We start from the raw sequence: 22665 nt of genomic DNA, 5'->3' as shown, positions 1-22665 counted from the left end.
GGCTCTGCCTCTCTGAGCAAACCGGGGCTGATACAGTTGACAGAGAAAGCAGCAGTTCAAGCCCTGAAAATCAGGTAGGATTTTTTTTTTTCAGATCTAATTCATCAAAAAAGTGAATCATGAACAGTTTAGGAGGACAATTTGTTATATCATGGAAAATAGATAAAGCATCAGAACCGACGTGCTCCGGAGCTGTGTTCCAGACAGCTCTTGCGGGATAGTTGTTCCTGTCTTGTATCTGACCTGACGAGGTCGGGAATTTGCTTCTACTCAGCCATGTCATGGCCTGTAAACCTGTTCTGTGTTTGTCGCAGAAACCATGTAACAAAATAATGTTTTATAAAAATATTCAAATGCACATCAGCCCCCTTTTACATGACCCGGCTTTTACTAATACATGAACACATGTGCACGTTTTCTGTTCAAAGACATTGTGTCTAGTAAACACTAAAATATAGTTTTAAACAACAGCAGCCAACAAACAACAACAACAACAACAAACCCTGGAAAAATATGACTGGAAACAGGCTTTCTTTCTGAGCAATAAAATGTGACCAATAGTTCTCTAGGGAAAAAAATGCACAAAGGATATTTACCTAAGTAATATTTTATGCCAAAATAGCACAATGATTTCTAATACTGTAGGCCATTTCGGAAGTTGCTACAGGACGCCTCGTGCAGATAGTGCACTGTGTGGTGCAAACCGTAGCGATTTGGGGAAGCGGAGAGCGGGAGACAGGAGCATTAAAGGAAGGAGAACGTTCTTCCTGCAGCGCTGGGCAAGGGCGTGGCTCGGCGCGCGTCCTGGGCGTCTTGGAACAGTACAGTGCCCTGGCGTTCAGATCTCTGACATGTCAAGCCTAAATGACGATGGCAGTACATTTGAAAAAAAAAGACAAGATGAGAAGAGGCTCATTTGATGTTGTGAGTGGTATCTCCCGAAAAGTCACTTAGGGCGTGGCAAACCGGGAAGCGCTGCAAGTTATTGGGTGAAGAGGAGAATAATTTTCACTCCTAAACAGTGAGAGAAGGGACACCGAGCAGGAGGCAGAACCTGGCTGGGCAAAGAATTTGGAACCCTGGCTTCGGTCACAAGCCAGGATCGTGATCATTCCTGAGTCATCACACGCCCTTCGGGAAGCTGAACCTAGACTGGGTGAAGTCGTAAGTCCAGCGCTGCCCGCTGCGCACATGAAAAGGAAAATCGTGTGTTCAGGGCACAGAAGGATTCAGGAGGTTCAGTCCACGGAGGAGGAAGCGCCACGTGCTGTCCACAGGCTCCGTGAATGCTGCCACGTCCCTTTTCACTCCTCAAGCCACTCGATCCCATGAGCTAGAAAACAAGCCAGTGCTCAGGACAAGCCTGGACAAAGAATCATGTGGCATGCACACCTCGGTGACCCTTCCAGATGTTTTCCTAGGCAGATGTGAATTTAGCCAAGTGAGTCTTTGAGAATAAGTCACTGAAGAAAATGCAAGAGAGGAAGAAAGAGAAAGGGACTTTACCATTTTTTTGTTTTGTTTTGTTTTTTCCTTTTAGATCAGGAACTCATGGTTCACATCCTTCTGGGTTTAAAGTGGATATTGTGCTTTTAAATATAAATGAATTTTGAGCACCTGCAGAGTAAAATGTTGTGAATTCAAAGTTCCGTATCTGGGGAAAAGTCAAGAGAAAAAGTAGATTGTGCATCTAAGGAATGCCTGCCAGCCAGCGTTCACAGCAGGCAGGAACAGTGGGGCGGGTAATGCTCGTCTCTGTCAAGAGCACTCACTTGCTTAAATTAAAAAATTTTTCTTCTCACAAGAGGGATTGACATTTAAAACAGATCTTGGAAAATGACTATTGAACATGTTTTCCTTTGCTTGAATGGATGCTGGACTAACAGGCCGAAGAGTCAGCCAGAATTTGAATCCTGGAGATGCATTTCAGTGGCAGGAAGACCAGAGAAATTATCTGTCATAACCAAGACTTTGTTTCTGAATTTATAAAATGGGGATACTGTCAGTTTCTGCCTCATAGACTTTTGCAAAGATCAAATTAAGTAAGAGATAATGGAAATCATTCAGCTTGGCAATTGGAAATTAGCCCACGGATGTGATTGGTCATTCAGTTATTACTCTTGTGAGAATGGAAATTCAAGCAGAAATGCTATGAGTTAGCCTTCTCTCGCCATGTTGGGGTAAATTTCTATCAAATAAACTCAGAGCTTGGAGCACAAACAGTTTGTGATATTCAGAGTGAATTTTAAACAGACGCTTAAAAAACTAGGGCACTTCGTGCATAATCTAGTAAAATGAATGGCTCAACATGCTACCCTGGTTAAAAGTCTGGGTAATGTAAACATTTTCTGTATTTCTCTTATTTTATTTAGGAAAAGTCTTTCTTCAATAGGAGATGTCATCTGTTTGTGACTACCTATAAGGGAAAGAATTTTAAAATCAGCAAGAGAATATATTTCTAAAGTTTTGTGATATATTGAACGTGTTTTGAATAATTTTATGTGAAAGCCATCATGAGAATTGCTAATACTATCAAGTCTGACAAGGACTTATGGTCACAGAAGTGTTCCAGACTACGTCGTAGTTGTGACAATGTTTAATTATTTCCTTGAACAGTTGATTTTATTTTAGATATCTTTTGTTTACCATCATCAGCAGTTGATAACATCTTGCTCATTTTAAACAGTCATTCATCCTCCATGAATGCCTTTCCTTCTGAATTTTTATAGTTATCAAAAGGGCTGGGATGAAGTCTTTGATTCTGTTGGTCAGATTATTAAGAGTTATTTAAGAAAGGTAGTTTATTTGTATGTTTTAAGAAAGCAGTTGTCTGGTATTATATTTTTGGAGAACTACCCTCAATTTTTAAAAAATCAAATTGCATCTGGGTTCATCTTCATATTGATTTCTATATTAAAATGGCATCTTTCTTTATACATGAGATCCCAAAATTTTATGGGTATTTTCTGAAGGATGTAGATAAGGAAAACAATTGTTGGGATTTGTGGATAAAATGTAGTCTTGCTATGGCGATGCAGGATGGGGCAGTTTCTTGAGCTGGGGGTAGCTCAAGCCCTGTACTGAGGGAGAGTTCGTGACTGAGCTCAGGAAAGAGTTCAAGTGCATGCAGAGCTAAGAGTCAAAAAGAAAGTTTCTCGGAGAAGGGGTTATGCTCCAGAGGCAAAGCATGGTCTCCTCTCAGAGGCAGAAAGGTCTGAGAGGGACAGACAGAGAAGACGATGAGAAAGACAAAGACCCCAAGTATTCAGGGAATTAAATTTATATATCATTCTTAGTTTCTAGAAATTAAAAGACTCTGTTTACCTATTTCCTTCGATGGCGTGGGCATGCAGTATGGCAGATACGGGTGTGCAGCGAGGGGCGTGCTGGCCGCTCCTCTCACCAACTCCTGACAGTCCCTTTGCTCAGGGTGAAACGTAAGACCTGCTCTGCCCTTTATGACCTTCCCAAGTTAATTACCTCTGCGTACCTTAGTTTTCTCATGTATAAAATAGGGCTAATAAATTGTCCCTACTCGTGGGTTGTGAGGGATAAATGTGGGGGGGGGTGCGTCTGATGTCATGCAGAAAAGTGCTCATTCGGTGCTGGTTATGTTCTCACGATCATGTTTATTGGCGTGCGGTCGCAGAAGGGACGTTTGGACTCTGCGCATGTAGCCGTGGAGAGAGGTATAAATATCCCATTGCAGCTGCCACAGAAAGGCCGATCCCAGTGGAAACAGTAGGAGACAGGAAGAGGGCTCTGCGCTGCGGGCGATGACGGAAGTGGGTCCTCCACCTGCCCCGGCCTCACGTCTGCCGTTCGCTCTGCTGCATCTGCCTTGCGGATTATAATTCCTTTCTTCATTCTTGCCTCTCACCGAATCTCACGAAGCTCCCTTCATGAAGTCCCTTGGACTAGGCCGGGTGCCTTCTGGTCTGGAGTCCCCTTTGGGAACCGTGGCGCACAGGGTATGCGGACTGTGAGCGCAGAGGTTCCGTAGTTCTCAGCCTATCAGAGACCACCCTGGGGTTCTGCTCTGTGATGCCCCAAGGAAAAGAGCAGTCGTTTGCCTTCAGGTCGCCTCTGACCAGCTAGCTGCCTTTGCGTCATCGAGATGCCTGTATCTTCTCTCTCATCAGCTATTCTGTCTCACATGAAAGCCATAAATAATGTGCCTCCTCCGCCACTCCGCAGCGTGCCCGGTGAGTGGGGACCACGCCGAGGGTCTGTCATTGTTTTAATGGTACCTACCCCAGATAGAAGAAACGGGGCATCGGAGGGTTGCTAGAGACACTGGGAATCTTACCGACAGCCTATCTGAGGGATGGGAAGAACATAGACGTGCAAATTCTGCTTCGTCTGCCTGAGCCATGCCAATTCTCTAGGTGTCAGGTCTTTCACTTTGTAAGATGAGCCTCTGTGTGAACTCCCAGAACTTCAAACAACAAATACTCTTAAAGAGGAGAAAATACAGGCTTAGAGAGGTAAGGTGGCTCGCAGTGGTCAGGCCCTTGCTTCTGGCAAGTCTGCTGGGGACCACCCAGAGTCAGTCCCACTGCCTCCGGGAGCTAATTAATACTTAATTTTCACTGAGAGAATTCTCATTCAAAATTTTCAAGGAAAAAGACAATTCCCATTACTCTCGGTCTGAAATTTATTCTCATTTCATTTTACTTTTATTTCGTAGTCATCGATTTATCATAGCAAAGGAATTATCGATGTAGAGTTAAATATTTTGCAGTTTATACAATTGACAGTAGTATTTTATAGAGTCAACGTAAATCCAGAAGATTTTTCTCAAGACTTCTTGTCATAGCCATCAAACTCGTAGATCTATTATTTGATCACCAGTATATTGATCGATAATATGTAATAGTCCTAGCAATAGTTGAGATTTAATACATCTTTTAAATAACAAAGGTAATAACTGTGACCCTTTCAACTTCAAAAAGGTCTTTACTGTATTGAATATGAGATAAGTGAATAATGAATGCATATTGACTGAAATAAAGCATTTACTTTATTAAATATTACTTTATTGAATATGGGCATTATTTTAATAGGGTAAGTTTAGAGTGTTTATTTAAGATGCTAACACATCTGTTTTATGTTTCTGTGAGAGTTCTCTCTGCTGAACGTACTTTGTAAGTTGATGGTAACAGTCTCCAGGGGAAAAGGTGTCACAAGGCGGCAGCTGATTCCCTTTGGAGAGGTATACTTATGTTTAGACAAAGTTCTTATAGTAAACCAAATTAATTCCTACATATGTTACTTTTATTTGCTTTTATTATTCTTATGAAAGTATTTTTGGATGTAGTCGAAGTTTTATATTTCAGTGCAAGTGGAAATAAGTATTAACTGTAATTTCGACAACACCCACAACTTCTACTGCACAGGTTGTATTTGTGCAAAAGAAAAAGGTCGCCCTACGCCTACTTTTTTTTTTTTTTATGTATATATTAGCCTAGGAGACAGAGTAGCTGGCAGTTAAAAAAATCAAATTAATTTAGAATCAATGGGACGAGGTATGCGCCTCCCTCTGTAGTGTCTCCCAAGGACACTTAGCTTGTGCGAAGTGATTAAAAGATGAAAAATCAGGAGCAATTTAGATCTCAGAACTGAATGGAGCATGATGAGGAGCATCGGCGCTCCCGACTTTCCCGACAAAAGTTCCCACTTGAGGTTCCGTGTCTGTGATTTCTCTCCGGAGACGTGTCCTGCTTGCTTAGTGACCATGTCTTGGCGTTAACTCTAGCAAATCGGCACTTTCCCTTAGCAAACTCTGGTTGTCACTGCTGAAGCAGTGGTCTCATGAAAGCGAATCTGAGGATGCTTTTAGTCTATAATGTGACCGGACCTGAATTATAAAGGTGATATAAACGGGGGTGATTCAGAACGTACTGGGTATAAACAGGAAGGCTCAGTGAAGGACCTTACAAATATCTGGCCATTGTATACCTCCTCGTTTACTTTGGATGAGCTTAGTTAGGTTATGGTTGGTTAGCCTTATTTACCTTCTCTAAAGTTTGTATGTGAGTCACATTTATTGAGGACTTTTCATAGATGTCGTATAAGCATTTTGCCTATGACATTGTCATTTCATTCATTTCTCACAAAAACAGTATGAGGTCTGTTGTAGGCATACTAACGGCCCCCAGCGATGCTCACGTCCTCGTCCCCGGAGTCTGTGACTGCGTATGCCACATGGCGCGGGGAGGTAAGGCTGCCGATCAGATGGCCTTGAGATGCAGAGGATCTTGCATTACATGGTGGGCCCAGGGTCATCACAGGGCCCTCCTTCTGAGTGGAAGAGGGAGGCGGGGCCTCGGTGATGCGGCCGACAAAGGCTCAGCTGGCCATTGCCGGCTTTGAAGATGGACGGGGTGGGGGACGGGAGGGTTTCGGGCACCTCTAGGAGGTGGAAAAGTAAAGGACCGGTGCTCCCCCAGAGCCTCCGGAAGGAGTGCATTCGGGTTTCTGACTTCCAGACCGTGAGGTGCCCGTCTGTGCTGATTCGGGCCAGCGAGTCTGTGCTGATTCGCTGCACAGCAGTGGGCGACTAACGGGGCGCATTTCACGGCTGGGGGCAGTGAGGCCGAGGTTTCCCGCCAGGCTCGCACACAGCCGTCCGGGGCGGAGCGCCCCGTGTCCTCCACGGAACGGATTCTCTTTGCTCAGAAACACTGGCGAGGTCCGCGGCACCGGTGTCCTGACCCAAGGCCCCGCCGTGCCTTGCACGTGTCTCCAGCGGGGTGCCGTCTGTGCGCCTGCCGCACCGCGCGTGTCGGCTGCTCACGCACCCCGGACTTCAGGGCGAGAACGACCCCGCATCGTCAGGCGCCCCTCCGTCCCGGCTCCTTACCTGAAATTCAGCTCAGACATACTAAGTCGTTAACGCTTCTTAGGTCACTCACATATTTTTTCTTTGAAACTTTCAAATCTTCTGCTTCTATCATTTCTCTGACTTGTGTTTCAGGATTCTCACAGTTTGTTAGGGTTACTAGGAAAGATGATTGGTCTCAATAAAAAAGACATGACACTCCTCTGGATGGAAGTTGTTTTAAAGACCTTATAGTTAGCAACGCCTACAGTAGTTTTACCACCTGCGTGAAGCATCTGGTCTAAACACTGATTTCCTGGAGAGACAAAAGGAAGAAAAATGTCTTAAACGTGTTTAATAGAACCCACGAAGCCATCTGTTAGCTTTTGGCTGGAGGAAACCCCTTTTATACTTACGATTAGGAATATGGCCTAGGTAACTTTGGTTGGGTTCATACGCTGTGCCTGTTTTCTTCATGCTTATTGGCTTAGCCTGCTGAGAGAGGACAAGTTCAAAAATGGCCGTTGCATTTTGACTACTAGTTTTTCTGGGAGAAAGATTTCCGTGCTTTAACAGAAGGGGTTTTGTTGTTCTGTTAGTCCAGTCAGCTTCACAAGATCTTTGTAGGTACATTTTGCTTGTTCCTTTGGATGTAAAAGGGGGAAAAAGTATACAAGAGCAGAGAGCTTCAAGGAATTTAGAAACAAGACAGGACTCCTTCCACAGTGTTTTCCTCGGCTGTTTATTTTATGGCGTATATTTACAGAGAAGCAGAGAAACTATCATTGTTCCTAACACTTTGAGGGCATTTCCTATAATTTGAGAGTCTTTCACTTCTTTGGTAGCTAGAGATTAAAGGAGTTTCAAGATACAGATTTATCTGGAAAAGTGAATATTGCTCCATTTTAAAGTTTTAAAACATTAAACCACTCAATTCTTAGGAGTACACATGAGAAAAAGGGAGGCTCTTCAGTAGAGAAGAAGGGTGGAGAAGCAGACCAAGAGAAAACGAGGTTGAAGAAGAGGTGAGAGTGGATAGCTCAAGAAGGAGCGAAGGATGGAAAGGGTTGAACGTCAGTGCACGTCTCTCACCTGTGTAACAGATAACAGTCCCCAAGGACATCAGGTGATTTAGGAAAAGAAATGCTGGAAAATTATTTTCTCAACTTTATTTTTCAGTGTAGAAGTCATTTTTTCTTTTTCTTTTTCTTTTTAAATCCAAAGGAGAAAAAGGTTTGTATTTTATTGACAAAAAGCATTTCTTCTTCTTTTTTCTTATTACTGTTATAACTGTCTCAATGTAGTTGTACTTTTTACTAAAACTCTTGAGTAGCCTTTAAAAATTAAGTTATGACCACTTAAACTTGAGCTGGATTATGACAGGGGGTTCAGGCAGGAAACCTGGAGGTAAATTGCAGTACATTTCAGATCCGGTCTCCCCACTAGAGGTCACCCTAGGACACCCTCCCTCCCCTGAGTGCAGGGAGTCCGTCTCAGAAACACTTAGGCATCAGCCTTTTGTGTCAGGCCTTCAGCTGTCTAGACAGGCCCTCGTTCATCGTTCATCGGTTCATCTTTGACTGCAGGTCTCCTCTCCGGCAGGTGGTATGGACTAGATTACTTTTCTGGTATGGTGCTTTAAAAAGAAATTCGATCATGTGAACTCTCTGCTTAAAAGTTGTCAGGGTCCTACTCTCTTCCCAAACTTAGGTTACAATCCATTTCTCTCAGTCTAGCATTTAAATTTTTCACGATTTGGCTAAAATCTGTCTCATGTCCTAGACTTTATACTTCCATTGATGTAACTTTTCACTGTAACAAAAACGCTGTGACTTTGACATCCTTTAAACTCACCTGCAACGCTGCTCGGGGGGTCAGGAGGACTTCCTAGGTTTCATGAAGCATTCAGATGGCGACATTCGGCACGTGCTCATATGTAGGCTAGAATCATGGTCTTCCAGACAGGCCACTGCTGCTCTCCCGGGAGCAGTTCTCACAGCCGCCAGAGCGGCAGCCCACAGAGCCCTCTTTGAACATTCCCCCTCTCCCCGGTGGTAGTTCAGGTTCAAGGTCATGAGAGTCACACAGAGCCAGTGCCCAATCCCTCTGGCTTAAAAGCCTCCTAGCTCAAAAGCCTCCTAGCTCACAGGAGCCAACATCTCTTATAAAAATTCCATAGGCATTATTTCCAAGTTCTCTGCAAGGAACTTCTCGGGTACGAGAATCACTGTGCCCAGGGAAGCCCATTTTGGCGGTTCTCCTTCAGGTCTTGCAGGTCATCTGGTTGTGCCGAGTCCAGAGGCACCTGGCCGATTAGGGGTCATTGTTATCCTAAGCAGTGTGGCCTAGCATACTTTCATCTGGGCTGCAGGGAACAGAGCTGGAGAGTTCCCATTCAGAGGGGAAAGCTGCTCGAGTCACACCATGCTGCTCCTCACCGCGGACTTGTCCCTTAGCTCATGTTCCCTCCGGGGGTCCCTCCCCTTCTCTCTGTTCCCTCCGGGGGTCCCTCCCCTTCTCTCTGCTGTGTCTGCCGCAGTCGCTGCAGTCCTTCAAGGTTCTACTCGATGACTGTCATCTTCACAAGGACTCCCCTGGCCTCTCCGGAGGGAAGGAATTCCTTCCTTATCTTTGAACGTCCTTCGTGCTTTTTCTGCACCTTTCCAGTTGTTCTTGTCACCTTTAACCTCACGCAGGTACCTTACGTACATGTGCCTTTAAGGTCATGCCTCTTATTACATGAATACCTGGAGATAAGTGGTTGCCTCTCACATGCCTAGCATGCAGATGATCAGTAAATGGAAAGAGCAAACGACTCTCATAGTTTGTGGGAATTTTGGTAAATAGGTCTCTTTTGAAAGTTACGCAAGTAAAATATGCATCAGGCACAAGAGAATACTGCAAAATCGAGTCTTTCTCCCAGCCAGTATTTCTTATCTTCAGAAGTAACTATCATGAAAAAATATTTTTCTTGAAATTTTCTATGCATGTTAATGTATACATGCATGTATGTATATATGTGTATGTATTATGCACATACACACACATGTGTATATGGAAGAGTGTATATTTAATCTTGTTTTTCAATACATATTTTTGTTGCCTTATTTCAGACCTTTATTTTCTCACTTAACAATGTTATCCATCACGAAAGCTTTTTGACGCCAAGGCGTACATACGCACCTTAACTCATTTTAGGGGGTATATTGTGTTTCCCTGTTTGAATACACCAAAAAGCCACTCAGGACGGTGCCAGTCATTAAGCTGGTGCACCCCCTCTTCACCCTCCCCTTCTGCATTCCGCCCTATCGGGCTGGGGCTGCGACTCTGCAAACCGGTTGTTCGCAGGAAGCCAGGTGGCTTCCTCTTAGGACCTGTCAACAGCAGGTGCGAGAGGGAGGCCGGAGGGCAGGAGGAAAGTTGAGGAAAGTGTCTATGCGTGTGTCTTCTGTTTCGGGTTTGCTTCTCCTTCTCGTGACTGTCTCTCTGGCAGGGTGTCTTTTTCACCCGAGCAGTGGCTGTTCATTGAAGCAGCAGCAGTTAATTCCACCTGCAGTTGTCCCAATGTCCCCAGAAGTAGCCCTATCACACCCACTCCAGAGTCCCCGGCACCTCTCACGTCCTGCCTCAGAGGTGCAGGCCTCAGAGGTCCAGGCCTTGACTTCGCAGGGCCGCTGCCCCAGGCTTTGAAGTTCTCGGAACTCGGCCTCTTCCCTTTGTTTCACCAGCATAAGAAGAGGTGCTGGTTGCTTTCTGCGTGATACGTGGTATTCCCTTTTTGCAGTTCAGGTCTCTTAACACCTAACTAACAGTTCTTTGTATTATTTTTTTTCCGTGAGATGGGCGTGGTTTCCATCTCCTTACTATTCAGTGGGAATCTGTTTCTAGTTAGTTTAGCTCTTAAAATCAAATCATTATCCTCACGTGCCTTTTTGAGTTTGTAAGCAAGTGTATTAATAGAACTTCAAGCCGAAAGGATGAATTTTGACAACTGTTGCCAAATGGTCTGCCGAAGAGGTCATATGGATTTCTTGTCTCACCATCGGTATATGCGAGTGTTTGTCCTACAGTGGCCATACTAATGTCATGCATTATAGAACGGGGATTTTGCCAATTAATTGAAAAGAGTTTTAATTTCCCCTTAAGTTTGCATTACTTCAAGAGTGATGTTTAGAATATTTTCATGTATTTGTGCCGATTTGTATTTATGTGAAGAGCCTGTTTATGTCCCATTCACCGAGGTTTATCTTTCCTTTTATTTGAAAGAGCTCTGTGTCTAAAAGAAATTAACCCTTTGGCATATACTTTACAAATATTTTTCTCAGCTTGCATTTTTCTTTTGTCTTTATGATTTTTGTGCCATACAGAGGTTTTAGACTGTTTGTTCTCTGTTAACAGTTCTTGCTTAGACTGTCATTCTTCATGCCAAGACATAAAATAATTCTCCCATATGTTCTTTTAGTATTTATACAGTTTAACTTTTTCATATTAAGCTTGTTAAATATTTGGTGCATCTGGAATTTATTTTGGTTTAGAATAGTGAGGTATGGATACAGCTTCATGTGTATATGGATATATTTCCGAATGACCAACCAGCTGTTCTAACTCCATTTGTTGAGTAATGATCTCTTTCCTACTAATTTGAGAAGCCAGTTTTTATTATGTGCTAAATTTTGTATGCGTTCTATGCACATTTCTGGATCTATTATTTGCCATTTCCACTTATCTGTTGTCTATGTATGCATTTGTGTTGAATTGTTAAAATTTGAAGTATTATAATTATTTCAGTACCTGATAAGATTTTTATGGATTGCTTTTTTAAAACAGAATTTTGCTGTCTATTCTCCCATGTATATTTTTCTATGTGAACTTTAGTAATATTATATATACAAATAAACATTTTGGCATTTTAATTGAACATGCATTAAATTAAAAGATTAATTGAGACAATATTGAATTGCAAAAACATTAAACAACTTTTGAAACTCACATAATCTTATAGAAACATTGAAAGTTCAGTATAAAGAAACTTATATTTCCAGAACCATTTGATACTTCATCATCCTTAAACATTTTAGTGTGTATTTCTTAAAAATAAGACCATTTCCTACATAATCAAATATATCTGACAAAATCTGGAGGTTAACAGAAATCAATTACTGTCCTCTAATTCTTAGACTGCTAGATCGAAACTTGAATTCAGTCAATTGTTTCGATAATGTTCTTTGTGATAAAAGGAGCCAATTCAGAGCCTGGCCTGGCGTCTCATTGTCTTGTGTCTTCGGTCCTCCTCGGTCCGTTTCCCCGCCTCTCAGGACCTCGGTGCTGGGAGAGTATGAACCGCTTCTTTCGTAGACTGTCCTTCAGTTTGGTTGGTCTGATGTTTCCTCGTGATTAGATTCAAATTAGACATCTTGACAGAAGTGTCAGAGAAGTGATCCTGTGTTCCGTCTCATCAGGCGGCTTGTGATTTCGCTTAGGCCCACTATTGATGATATTCACTTTAATCAATTGGCGAAGGTGGTATGTCGCTGTAAATTTACTCTTTTCTCTTTCAAATTAATAAGTATTTTGTGAAGAAGTATTCGAAGGTATTAAAATATCCCATATCTCATAAAATATTTAATCAATCACTAGCAAATAAGTATAAACTTATGGTTTCCTGGTTTGTTCAGAGTATTTTAATGAGCTAATATCATTATGTATTTTGATGCCAGACTCGTTCACTGTTTGGCCGCTCAGGGTGAGTGGAGCATGTCGTCGCTGACTGACACAGTATTTTCCAGGCTCATCTTGTGCTTTCCCCATTTGAGCCTTGGAATTCACCATTTTCCTAAGGAACCCTGGTTCATTTTAATGCAGAATTGTGTTTAGAAGTCAAGATCTAGCTGCTGTGTGTTCACTGATGTCAGGGTGTCGCTGCTCCCAGACCCTCTCAGCGGACAGATCTAAGGCATACGAATCTACATTTATCTTTGTCTATCAATTTATTTATATTGAAAACCATGAATTACACTAATTCTTCCAATTCTAATGCAACACTACAGGGTTCATTGTGGTCTTCTCTCTTTCTGTATTTGTAACTCCAGTCTCTGAAGTGAGAAACGTCGTTCCTGTTACCTTTTCCGTAATACCTGTGATCAGTTCCCCCATGTGTGGCCAGTCTTCCAAATGCACACCATTCCCACCAAGTGTCCAACACCCAGCGCGGGACGTCCCCTCCCCTCCCATCTTCCGTGATCGCTCACCCCCAGGCCCCTTGGCCTCCGACGGTTTGCACTGGCCCAGCCCTCCACACCGTGTTCTTGGCCACTGGGCTCCCTACCTTCCACCCCCCTCCCCGGGCACCCCTGATGCCCCCCCTCCTCCGCTGACCTAGTGGTTCAGAGAAAGGGGCGAGCTACTGGGTGTTTGCCTTGGTAATCAGCCACCTCACTGAGTATCTAATGGGCTGCAGTCCAGGAGGTTCTGCTCTACTTATATGGTTCTAATGTTAGCAATGATTTTTGTCTCTTTTGTCTAATTTTTATAACCTGTGAATTTCATTTCTCAAATCGCATTGCTCAGTACTTCCAGAAATGTGTAGCACTAGTGGATATTTTTATCTTATTTCTGAACTTGTTATTTCTAGTGTTTCGACATTAAATATAATTCTGTCTTTTGGTTTGGTATATTTATCAGGTTATGAATAGAAACTTTTTTCTACTTAAATTATTTAAAAACAATATGGAATTTTATTGGATGCTTTTTTCTATATCTATGGAGATTATGATTTTTAAAATTTTGACTTGCTGTAAATTATACGGTTATATTTCATAGTTCAAATTTCCAATTACTTGGCTAAATCTACCTTTGTTGTGTGATATCACTCTGTTAATGGGTTTTGGGCACTGAATATTTAAAATACTCATTTTTATTTGAAAAGATCAGTCTCCGTTTTCTTTTTCATGCTGTTATTGTCTTATTTGGGTACCATTGTTTAGCTTGCTTCATCAAAGTAATTTGGGAGCTCTTTTTTTGTGTTTTGAAACATTTAATTGCCATTAGAATTATTTCTTTGGTAAAGATTTGATAGAGTTCGCCCGGGATAATGCCTTTGGTGCTTTTGTGTGTGTGTGGCAGAGAGTAATTACAGTGAGATGATTCTCCGTTGCTTTCAGGGCAATTATTTTGGTTTTCTCTCTCTTCCAAGGTCAATTTAGGTAATCATTTTCTTGAAAAAAAAATTCATTTTTTTCAGAGTTTTAATTATTTGGGGATATACTTGTATGAAATACTCCTTTGATTTTCTTTATAATATTTATAATTATTTCCCAATTTTATTTCTGACTTTGAGTACTTACATTTTTTTTTCTGTTTAGATAAGCTAGTAATTTATTTTTCCCTTCAAAGAACAGCTTTTGAATTTACTTTTCTAGTTTTTCCTGTTTCATAAATTCATTAATTTATGCTTTTCTTTTTCCTCCTTCCTATGTCCCTCATTTAAAATTTCGTTTTATACCTTTTCCGTCTGGCTTATTTTGTTTGGCATGATTATCTTGAGGTCCATCCACGTTGTCGCAAATGGCAGTATTTCATCTCTTCTTATGGTTGAGTAATATTCCACTGTAGTGACAGAAAGAAATCTAACTATGGAAGGAGAACACACAATGCGATACACACACACACACACACACACACACACATGCACCTTACTGAAACTTACTGGATTTCATTAACCAATGTTACCCTTTAAAATAATTTTTAAAAAAGATTAAAATTTATTTTTCTAAATTCTTGAGTCAAATGCTTAATTCTTTTTATTTTATTCTTTCTCTTGTAATATATAGTGGGCCTTATATTAATAAAGATAATTGATTTTTCAATTGCACCATGGATTCTAATTTAGGATTAACTTTGTATCCACGCTTTTATATCAGCTTCTAATCCTTTTTCAAGTTTACCCTGGTCAAAATCCTTGATTTTATCCCCGTCACAGAGTTAAGCCCCTCTGCATCTGTCAAAACTCCGGCTAAGACATATTCATGAGGGGAAAACAAGATGGGGATGCAATCGTAAACTCAGTACTCTTTGAAACTCCTTAAGCTTTATCCCTGTGTCAAAATTGATCACCAGAAAAGCTCAACTTCTGGTATTTACAAAGCTGCAATTTCATGTTGAAATCTTTTGGCTTTTTTTTTTTTTTTTTTTTTAATGAAACTACTTCAAAGACAAAATCCATTATGTTGCTCAGTACCCTTTATATAGAGACCCTTGTGACAAATATCCCTCTTGGAAATGAGGATGAGTGAAGAGGACATTTTTCAGTGGTTGTAGAGTGTCCTTGCAGGCCGTGAGTACTATCTGGCCATTCTGGTTTTGAGACTGCTTGGCTGTGCCAAACCTAATGTAAAACTTTATCCTCAAGTGCTGTAGCTTTTCTCAGGCAAGGTGATTTTTCAATTTTTCTGTTCCTTGCTAACAATTCTTAGACTTACAACATCCATCCTGTGATACATTTTAGTTTTTATAAGCTGCTTTAGTGGAGGGATGAAAATATTTACTTTTTCAAAGCCCCTTTTTAGTCAGAATTTCTCAAACGTTTTTGACCTTTTCCCACAGCCCTATTGCACCGCCCCCTTTCCTGTCCATGCCGGTCGCCGGGACTATGTCTGACCCTGTGCTAACCTGGGCCGGGAACATCACGAAACCAATAGTAGGCAGAAGAAGCATTTATCCATGTATCTAAAAATATGCTATCATTAAGGTTTTATAAAATATTCTGTATCAGAAATATTAGTATACTAAAAGTATTTTTGATATACTCTAGCTATCACTTGGCTCACCTAAAATATTTATTCCATATGATGCTAGAATGCAATTACGTATATTTTTTTGTTTCTTAAGGCTTAACTGAGTAATGTAGATAAGAAAATGCCTAAATCATATAATTAGTACTTTCGGATTTATTAAATGATACGGTTTTATGTGGCTAGCAAGCAGTTTTTTGTTTAAATTTTCCTTCAATTTCATATATAGGAAGGTGGTATCTATTACTGACGATTAATTTTTAGATCACCAAAGGCTTAAAGAGAACATGAAGTTTTACGATGCAGTAACTTGAAATTGGCCCGGGTGGCTCTGCGCACGGAGAGTGCCGGTTCCCCGTTCTGGGGTGGGGTCAGCAAACACATGTCATAACGCTTCGGGGGCGCGCGGAGCCGGGCGCGCTCAGTGCCCCTCGCTGAAGGAAGGAGCAGCGTGCTGGCGCCCGTCCTGCGCTGTGTCCCGCGGTGTTTCTCACAGCGCGCACTGTCCTGGAGTCAGGAGAGGCCTGCGACGCGAGAGCCTGCCCCTGGAAGGAGGCCGACCGTGGTCACTGCTCTGGCACTGCTGTCCAGCACTGGGGGACAGTCACAGTCACTTTGCCTCTCGGCTATGACTGCTGTCTTTCTGCTGCTTACGCTTGAACTTCAGAAGGAATTACGCACTGAATCCAGACCCCGAAGGTGCCGTCTGTGGTGTGGGTCCGGCCCAGGACGGGGGCCTGCGTGGGGCTGGGTTAGAACCACCAGTGTCGCAGAGAGAGGCAGAGACAGGCCTCAAGGAAACTCTATTCTGAATTGTCCTGTCCAGATTTCTGGAACCAGTTCACCTTCACAAGATATAAGATAGGGTTTGTGAAAGGCTCACTTCCAGAGGAGCAGCAGGACATACACACACTCCAGCATTCACTGGAACCAAGCAGACAGTACCAGCCCAAAGTTGACGCCAGTGAAAATCATCAAGTTTGTTCCTCATTCTAATCACCGTGTTTAACTCTGCTTGCATGTCAAAGACTGTTAATAAATAATAATACCTCAGTTTCATAGTCACAGAATTCTTTTACTATGATGAATGTTTGCAATTAAACTCTATTTACACACTTGGTTAATAAGATTACAGAAAATTACTTGCATTTTTAATTGATTTTTTTTTTTTTTTTGCAGACTTGAAAATGTCTAAGCACATTGATTACGATCAGTTGAATGCATTATGCACCAGGAGTGGACCACAAAGCTGGTAATATGTTCATGCATTTCTCTTTTTGTCACGCGAATGAATATTACTGTGTTTGTTTCATGGATAAAGTATAGTAATGAACCGTTATTGACTCTCATAGATACCTGATTTACCACACAAATAAAAATGTTTGAAAACCGGAGGTTATTTGCCCAGATTGAAGAGGCAGAATATTATATGTCACATTTTAGAGGAACGATTTCATGTGAAACAAACATAATTCAGCCTTAGTTGGGTCCTCCCTAGTACTCTGGAAACAGTCATCGGGAAGAAAGCTTTAAATGTGTTGTGTGTTGGTTTGATATGATTCAAGTCCCCCTCTGTTTATGACTTATATGAGGTTGTTTTAATCTGCCTGTTTATGACTAAGACAAAAAGAGGTTGTTTTAGAAGAAAAGTTGCTTCGACATGAGTGAATTAGCCGTGTCAGGATGTCCTCCTGTTGCTGGCGCTGTGAGTAAGGACCCCAGCTCAGCGGCTGAGGGGCGCAGCGGGGCTCAGCGCTGAGCCCCCGCGGAGAAGCGGCCAGGCCGGGGGGCGTGGACGCCACGGAGAGTTTCGTCTGGTGGCGGTGGCGCTGACCCGGGCAGCGGTCTCGGGAAACGACGGGACGCCCGCTCCCGCCGTGGCCCAGGGGACTCTGGTCGGCAGTGGCTCTTCACCACGCGGCGGTCCCTGGGGTGACGACCCTGGGCGCAGCCTCGCCTGCGCCCACACGGTGCCTTCGCCCCGAGCACAGGGGACGCGGGTCGCCCCCGGCAGCTGGGAGGCAGCTCGCGGCGCTGGAGGCTGGCTCTTCCGAGCGCCCCCTGCAGAAAGGTCGGCTTTCTTCCTTTCCTCTCCCCTGGCCTGGAACACTGTGACTGATCTATCATTGCTTTGGAGGATGTCATTTCTTTCTTCGCTTAAGGACCATTATCCTGTATGCTATTGGCTCGTGAGATTTTCACAGGGGCCCTGTGTTCAGCAAACTGCTGGCGCACACGGACTCAGTCTCCGAGCATGGTTTGCCCCTGCGGACAGAAGAGAGTGGTCGAGACCCCGGCCCTTGGCTGCACAGAGGGTGCCTAGTGGAAATCTGCTGAAGCCAGAGAGCTGGGAAACACGTGGTTCAGCGCTCGCAGCTCCGGAGGGACGTTATGCGCGAACGTGCGCACTTTTTAAATCCGTTTCCTTGCCAGCGCCTCACCGCGGTTGGAGCGTTGAGTGTCCTTCGCATCCATCGGTGTCCGCCCCCTGCCCCCCACCTTCCCTCACTGAGAGGACTTTGCCTCACCTTTATGGGGCCCTGAGAAAATGCCCGTAGGTACAGACTTTCTACTTTAAAACATCTCTATCACATCCTCTGAACCCTTCAAATTATTTCTATGTTTTATTCCTCTTTCCTTATTTCTCAGAGAAAGGGAAGAAGGCGTGCTTCTTTGAAATTCCTTGGATTTCTCCCAAGAATGACTTTTTCCTATGTGCCCGCGCCTCCTCCTCACTCCCAGTGTCTGTCGGCATGTGGTAAAGAATCCAGCACTCAGATTGCGTGGTCCGAACCTTGGCACAGCCATGTACCAGATGTGTGACCTTGGACCACACTCTTGAACTTCTTTGGGCCTTGGTTTCTTTATCTACAAAATGGGGAAGATAGAATATTGGGCAACACAGAGTTACGTAAAGGCTAAATGATCGGACACGTGTAAATAGCCTAGACGAGTGCCTGGCACATAGTAAGAACCGCCACGTTTTATTATTTAGGGGGCAGTATATCCAAAATATTGAGAAGTGGGTTTTGAAGTCAGCTTAGTTTTCATTTGTGCCCTGTGTCTTCCACATAAGTTTTCAGTTTCTATATGTGTGGAATGGGCAAAAAAGTATACCAGTCTCTCAGGTTATACAAATGTGCAATGAGACAAAAACAAAGTGAAGATCTTAGCACAGCGGTCGGCCCATAACGAGTACCCAGTACATAACAGATAAATGTGTAAAACAGATGATTGTGGAATGCGAGTTCTAAATAGAAGGAAAAAAAGGAACAAAAGAAATTTTAAGAAAGCTTCCAGTGATATCAGTGGTTGGAGTTAAAAAAGTGTAGGTTTTTGTCAATGTATTTCTGTAGTGAGAGAGTAGGATTGAAAATGCTGAATGTTATGTCGAATTACATTCTTGATGCGTTATTTAAATTGTTAAATAGTATTCTTAAAATATATATTTTTGTGTGTAGGATTAAATAGTTGTTTTAGAAACTTTGAGAAAAAAGTTGTTATAAATATTGTACTATGTGTCGTTATTATTTACATTGACAATGAAATAAGAAAAGCCTCTTAAGCATTTTTAAATTCACTGCAATGAGACAAATATTGACTAAGATGTTTGTCATTATTCAATTTTAGTATAATCATTTTTGAAAATTATTGAAATAAGCTGTCAAGATGAATGTTTAGCATTTTTAAAAACTGACCAACTTTTCACAGTGGTTGTCAATGGAAGATTACATGAGGCAAGGATTTTCCAGAAACAAATGTCATTACCTGACAGAAAGACAGTAGATGTTGTTGTTGACATATTTAATATTTGCAGTGGATTGAAAGCCGGCTGCAAGTAGGAATCAGCCGGAGGAGATTTGAAGTAGCAAAGCCCACCCAGGCCCCACCCTTGGTTGATCTTGCTTCTTCAGGAAAAGCATCAGAAATCTGTACTTATTAAATAATGTACCCCATATGGTTCCAGCAATCTGCTGGACCAGCCCTAAAAAAATACTGCATGAGATTTTCATTAATTATTGCAAAGACTCAGATAATTATACTTTCCAGTAGTATACTTGTAAACTATATGTGAATAATTTTGGAGGAATTTTAATTCTCTTGTATATTTTATCCAAGACTTTAATCAATTACAGAAACAAAAGTTTTAAGAAGGCTTAACTTAAAATTAAATTTTAATGTTGACATTGTCATAAATTTAATAATCTTAAAATATTTCTCACTGAAGTACACTATAGACAACTTTTATAGTGGGTATTTTAAAAACATAAAATGTTTATGTTTCTTATTTTTATTATTTGCTTCTTAGAATAAGTAGTGTAGAATTAAGTTGTATGTATTGAATTAAAAATCTTTCCCTTGGAAGCTATTATCTTATCATAGTTACAATTTAATTTCTCCCTTTTTTTAAAGTGGGAGTACTTGCAGTATCCTATCAGCTCACACTAGGTTTATGAAGCAATATCCTAAAATATTTCTGAAGAAAGAAGTCAGACTGCCTAAGCTTTTCAAATGGGACAGAAAAAGGTAATGGCATCTTCTTTTGACAGTAGGGCTGACTCGTGTGCGTGCGAACAGGAAAGAACAAATGGAACTTGAACATGGGCATCATGGTATCAGTTCCCAGCAGTCCGTGCGGGGAATAGCCAGGGAAGTTGAGGTCAGCAGGGAAGGGGACATTCATACACTCACTTTGGAGGAATTTTAATTATGTGATATGATAATTGGGACTGATGAATGTGTGTTGTTGCTTCCCGAGTATTATCATTCAAATGAATGAACTAGCCTTATCTAATAACAGAGAAAATACTCTTAGAAATGAGAAAGATGATACAGTAAATGGGACAGAGAAAACTAAGAAAATTGTAAATTATGGTATAATACTTGATGTAACAAGATTAACCGGATAATGTAGACGGTATCGACTCACGAACCGTTCACCCGCCCGGAGCAGTGCCCCGCGGCCGTTCCCCTCGAGCCGGGAATGTGAGCACGGGCCAGGAGCGAGATCGCGACCTGCTTGGAGCTGTGGTCATCATCTAAAATTTATTTTAATCATGGATCAACTAGAGAGAAGCTAAATTTTTGGTACGATCACAGATACAGTTAATCGATTGGACACTGTTTTTAAAAGAGCATTGAATTTTGACCCAGAAGACTTGGATTTCAGTTTTTGTTTTGCTCAAAAGCCATAATGTGACTATAGAATGGTCTCCAAACATTGACTTCAGTTTTTTAAAAATTATTTATTTTTATTATTTATGCCTACAGCACCTGGTCTTCTTAGGTGGTCTCCCATCCAAGTACTAACCAGGCCCGACCCTGCTTAGCTTCACAAGATCAGACATTGGGCTCGTCTCAGGATGGCAATGCCATAGACCATGGGCTGTGGCTCCACTGGGGCAGGAACCCAGGACCTTCTGCATGTAAAGCAGACGTGCTGACCGCCACACTGTGGAGCCATGTCCTGCAGTCAGTTTTTACTCAAAAGAACAGGATAACGTTAATATCCTGCTTCAGAGTTATGGATTGAAAGAGCTTTTTAACTGTACGAGTTATTTTTATTAGTGTGGACTGTAGATGGCAAAGGTGTTTTACGTAGATTTATATCCTTGTCCACACAGTTCTACCATTATTCAAACATGTTAAACAATAATAGAAATGGTGTAATACATATAATCTTAGTAATTAAAAAAATTACTGCATTATTTACTTCAATGAATTTCTTGTCACCCCTTTTAAACTATAAGAAAAGATGTAGATTTTTAATCAATGTATCTTTATATCATTTTGTTTCTGGAGAAAAAAAAAAGTTTAAGAAAATGATACTAATTGAGGAAACATAAGCGTTCATAGAATTGTGGAAACCTATGTTAAAATATATTTATTCAAAATGTGACTTTTGGGGGGTAAGAATTCAAGTATTTACAAGGAAGCCTGCACTCTTGTTATTATCTTATTTGACTTTTATAAAAATCCCTAGCTGATATTATAAACGCATTAGGGAGACGTGTAGTGAAGGTAATGTTTTAGATTATCTTGTGATATGTCTTCTGGTAGTATGACTATTTCTCTTCCTGCACCCCATCTGTCATCCTGGTCTCAGAGAAAAGGGTAGGAAAAATACTACTTTGAGATGGAGGAGGACATGGACGGAGGCCTATAGGAAAGAGGAGTGATGTAGAAACAGGATGTGAGCACAGCTCAGGGATTGTTGATCCTCATCCACTCCCATCCCCATGTGAGTCTCATCCTGGGGGATGAAGCCTGTAGAATCATCCAGATCCCTGCCGAGGAAGCTGTATCCTCCAGGGCACTGATTACCAACATGGACTGTACACTAGAATCACCTGATGCCAGGTCTCTAACCAACCCAGACTATGTAAGTTGGAATCTCTGGGTTGGGGCTAAGGCCTCAGTATTAAAAATATATGTATTCCTTGTGTGGGTGGTATGCGCCCTCCCGTATAGTGGAGCCTTGACTGCTGTTGGCACATCAGTGGGAGGGACTGACCCTCAGGCTGACTGGCTGTGAGGACTGGCTGTGACCGCTGTGCAGGGGCCGACCCCTCAGAGCAGGATTCGCATTGGCAGGCCCCTGCTGCCTGCCTGGTTTGCCCTGCGGGCGAGTCACATGCGGAAGTGTTCGGCTGGTGCTCTGGTGTAGTCTGAAGCTGGCCACTGGGCGTGTCGGCTTCGTGGCATCCCAGAAGGGGTTCTGGTGCAGGCCAAGGTCGGCCACTGCTTGTGCCCTGCCCGAGGCCCCCTGGTATGAACTGCAAAATGATCTGCAGATGGTTGACGCTCGTGCTGGGTTTGGAAGCACGTGGAAGAGGTGAAGCTGCGAACCAAGGCGGAGCCGCTTGAGCCAGGCTAGGGCCTGCTCAGCAAGAGGTGCGGGGCACGCCGAGGCCAGACGGTGCTTATTTGGGGGTTGTAAACCTTTGAGAGATTTTAGGAAATTCTGCAGTGGAAGCTAAGACGGGCCGTTTGTATGGAAAAGCCACTGGAAGTGGCTTGGGAGGGTGTGCAAGTTGGGTGGGGTGGGACCTC

General features: G+C 42.4%; 1 protein-coding gene across 1 annotated transcript in view; it reads left to right on the top strand.

Annotated features, from left to right (window-relative positions):
* Nucleotides 1-4117: 4117 nt before the first annotated feature.
* CNBD1 (cyclic nucleotide binding domain containing 1) overlaps nt 4118-22665 on the top strand; it is a 163806-nt gene continuing 145258 nt past the window's right edge. Inside the window, exons 1-4 of the mRNA XM_036232746.1 lie at nt 4118-4205; nt 16792-16864; nt 20026-20139; nt 20472-20477. Coding sequence (XP_036088639.1) covers nt 4118-4205; nt 16792-16864; nt 20026-20139; nt 20472-20477 — 281 coding nt within the window. The remainder of the gene's footprint in view (nt 4206-16791; nt 16865-20025; nt 20140-20471; nt 20478-22665) is intronic.

The sequence above is a fragment of the Rousettus aegyptiacus genome, unplaced genomic scaffold (genome assembly GCF_014176215.1).
Source record: "Rousettus aegyptiacus isolate mRouAeg1 unplaced genomic scaffold, mRouAeg1.p scaffold_m13_p_15, whole genome shotgun sequence".
NCBI lineage: Eukaryota > Metazoa > Chordata > Mammalia > Chiroptera > Pteropodidae > Rousettus > Rousettus aegyptiacus.
Note: the sequence above shows the minus strand (reverse complement) of the source record. Positions and strands in the feature narration are given on the sequence as shown.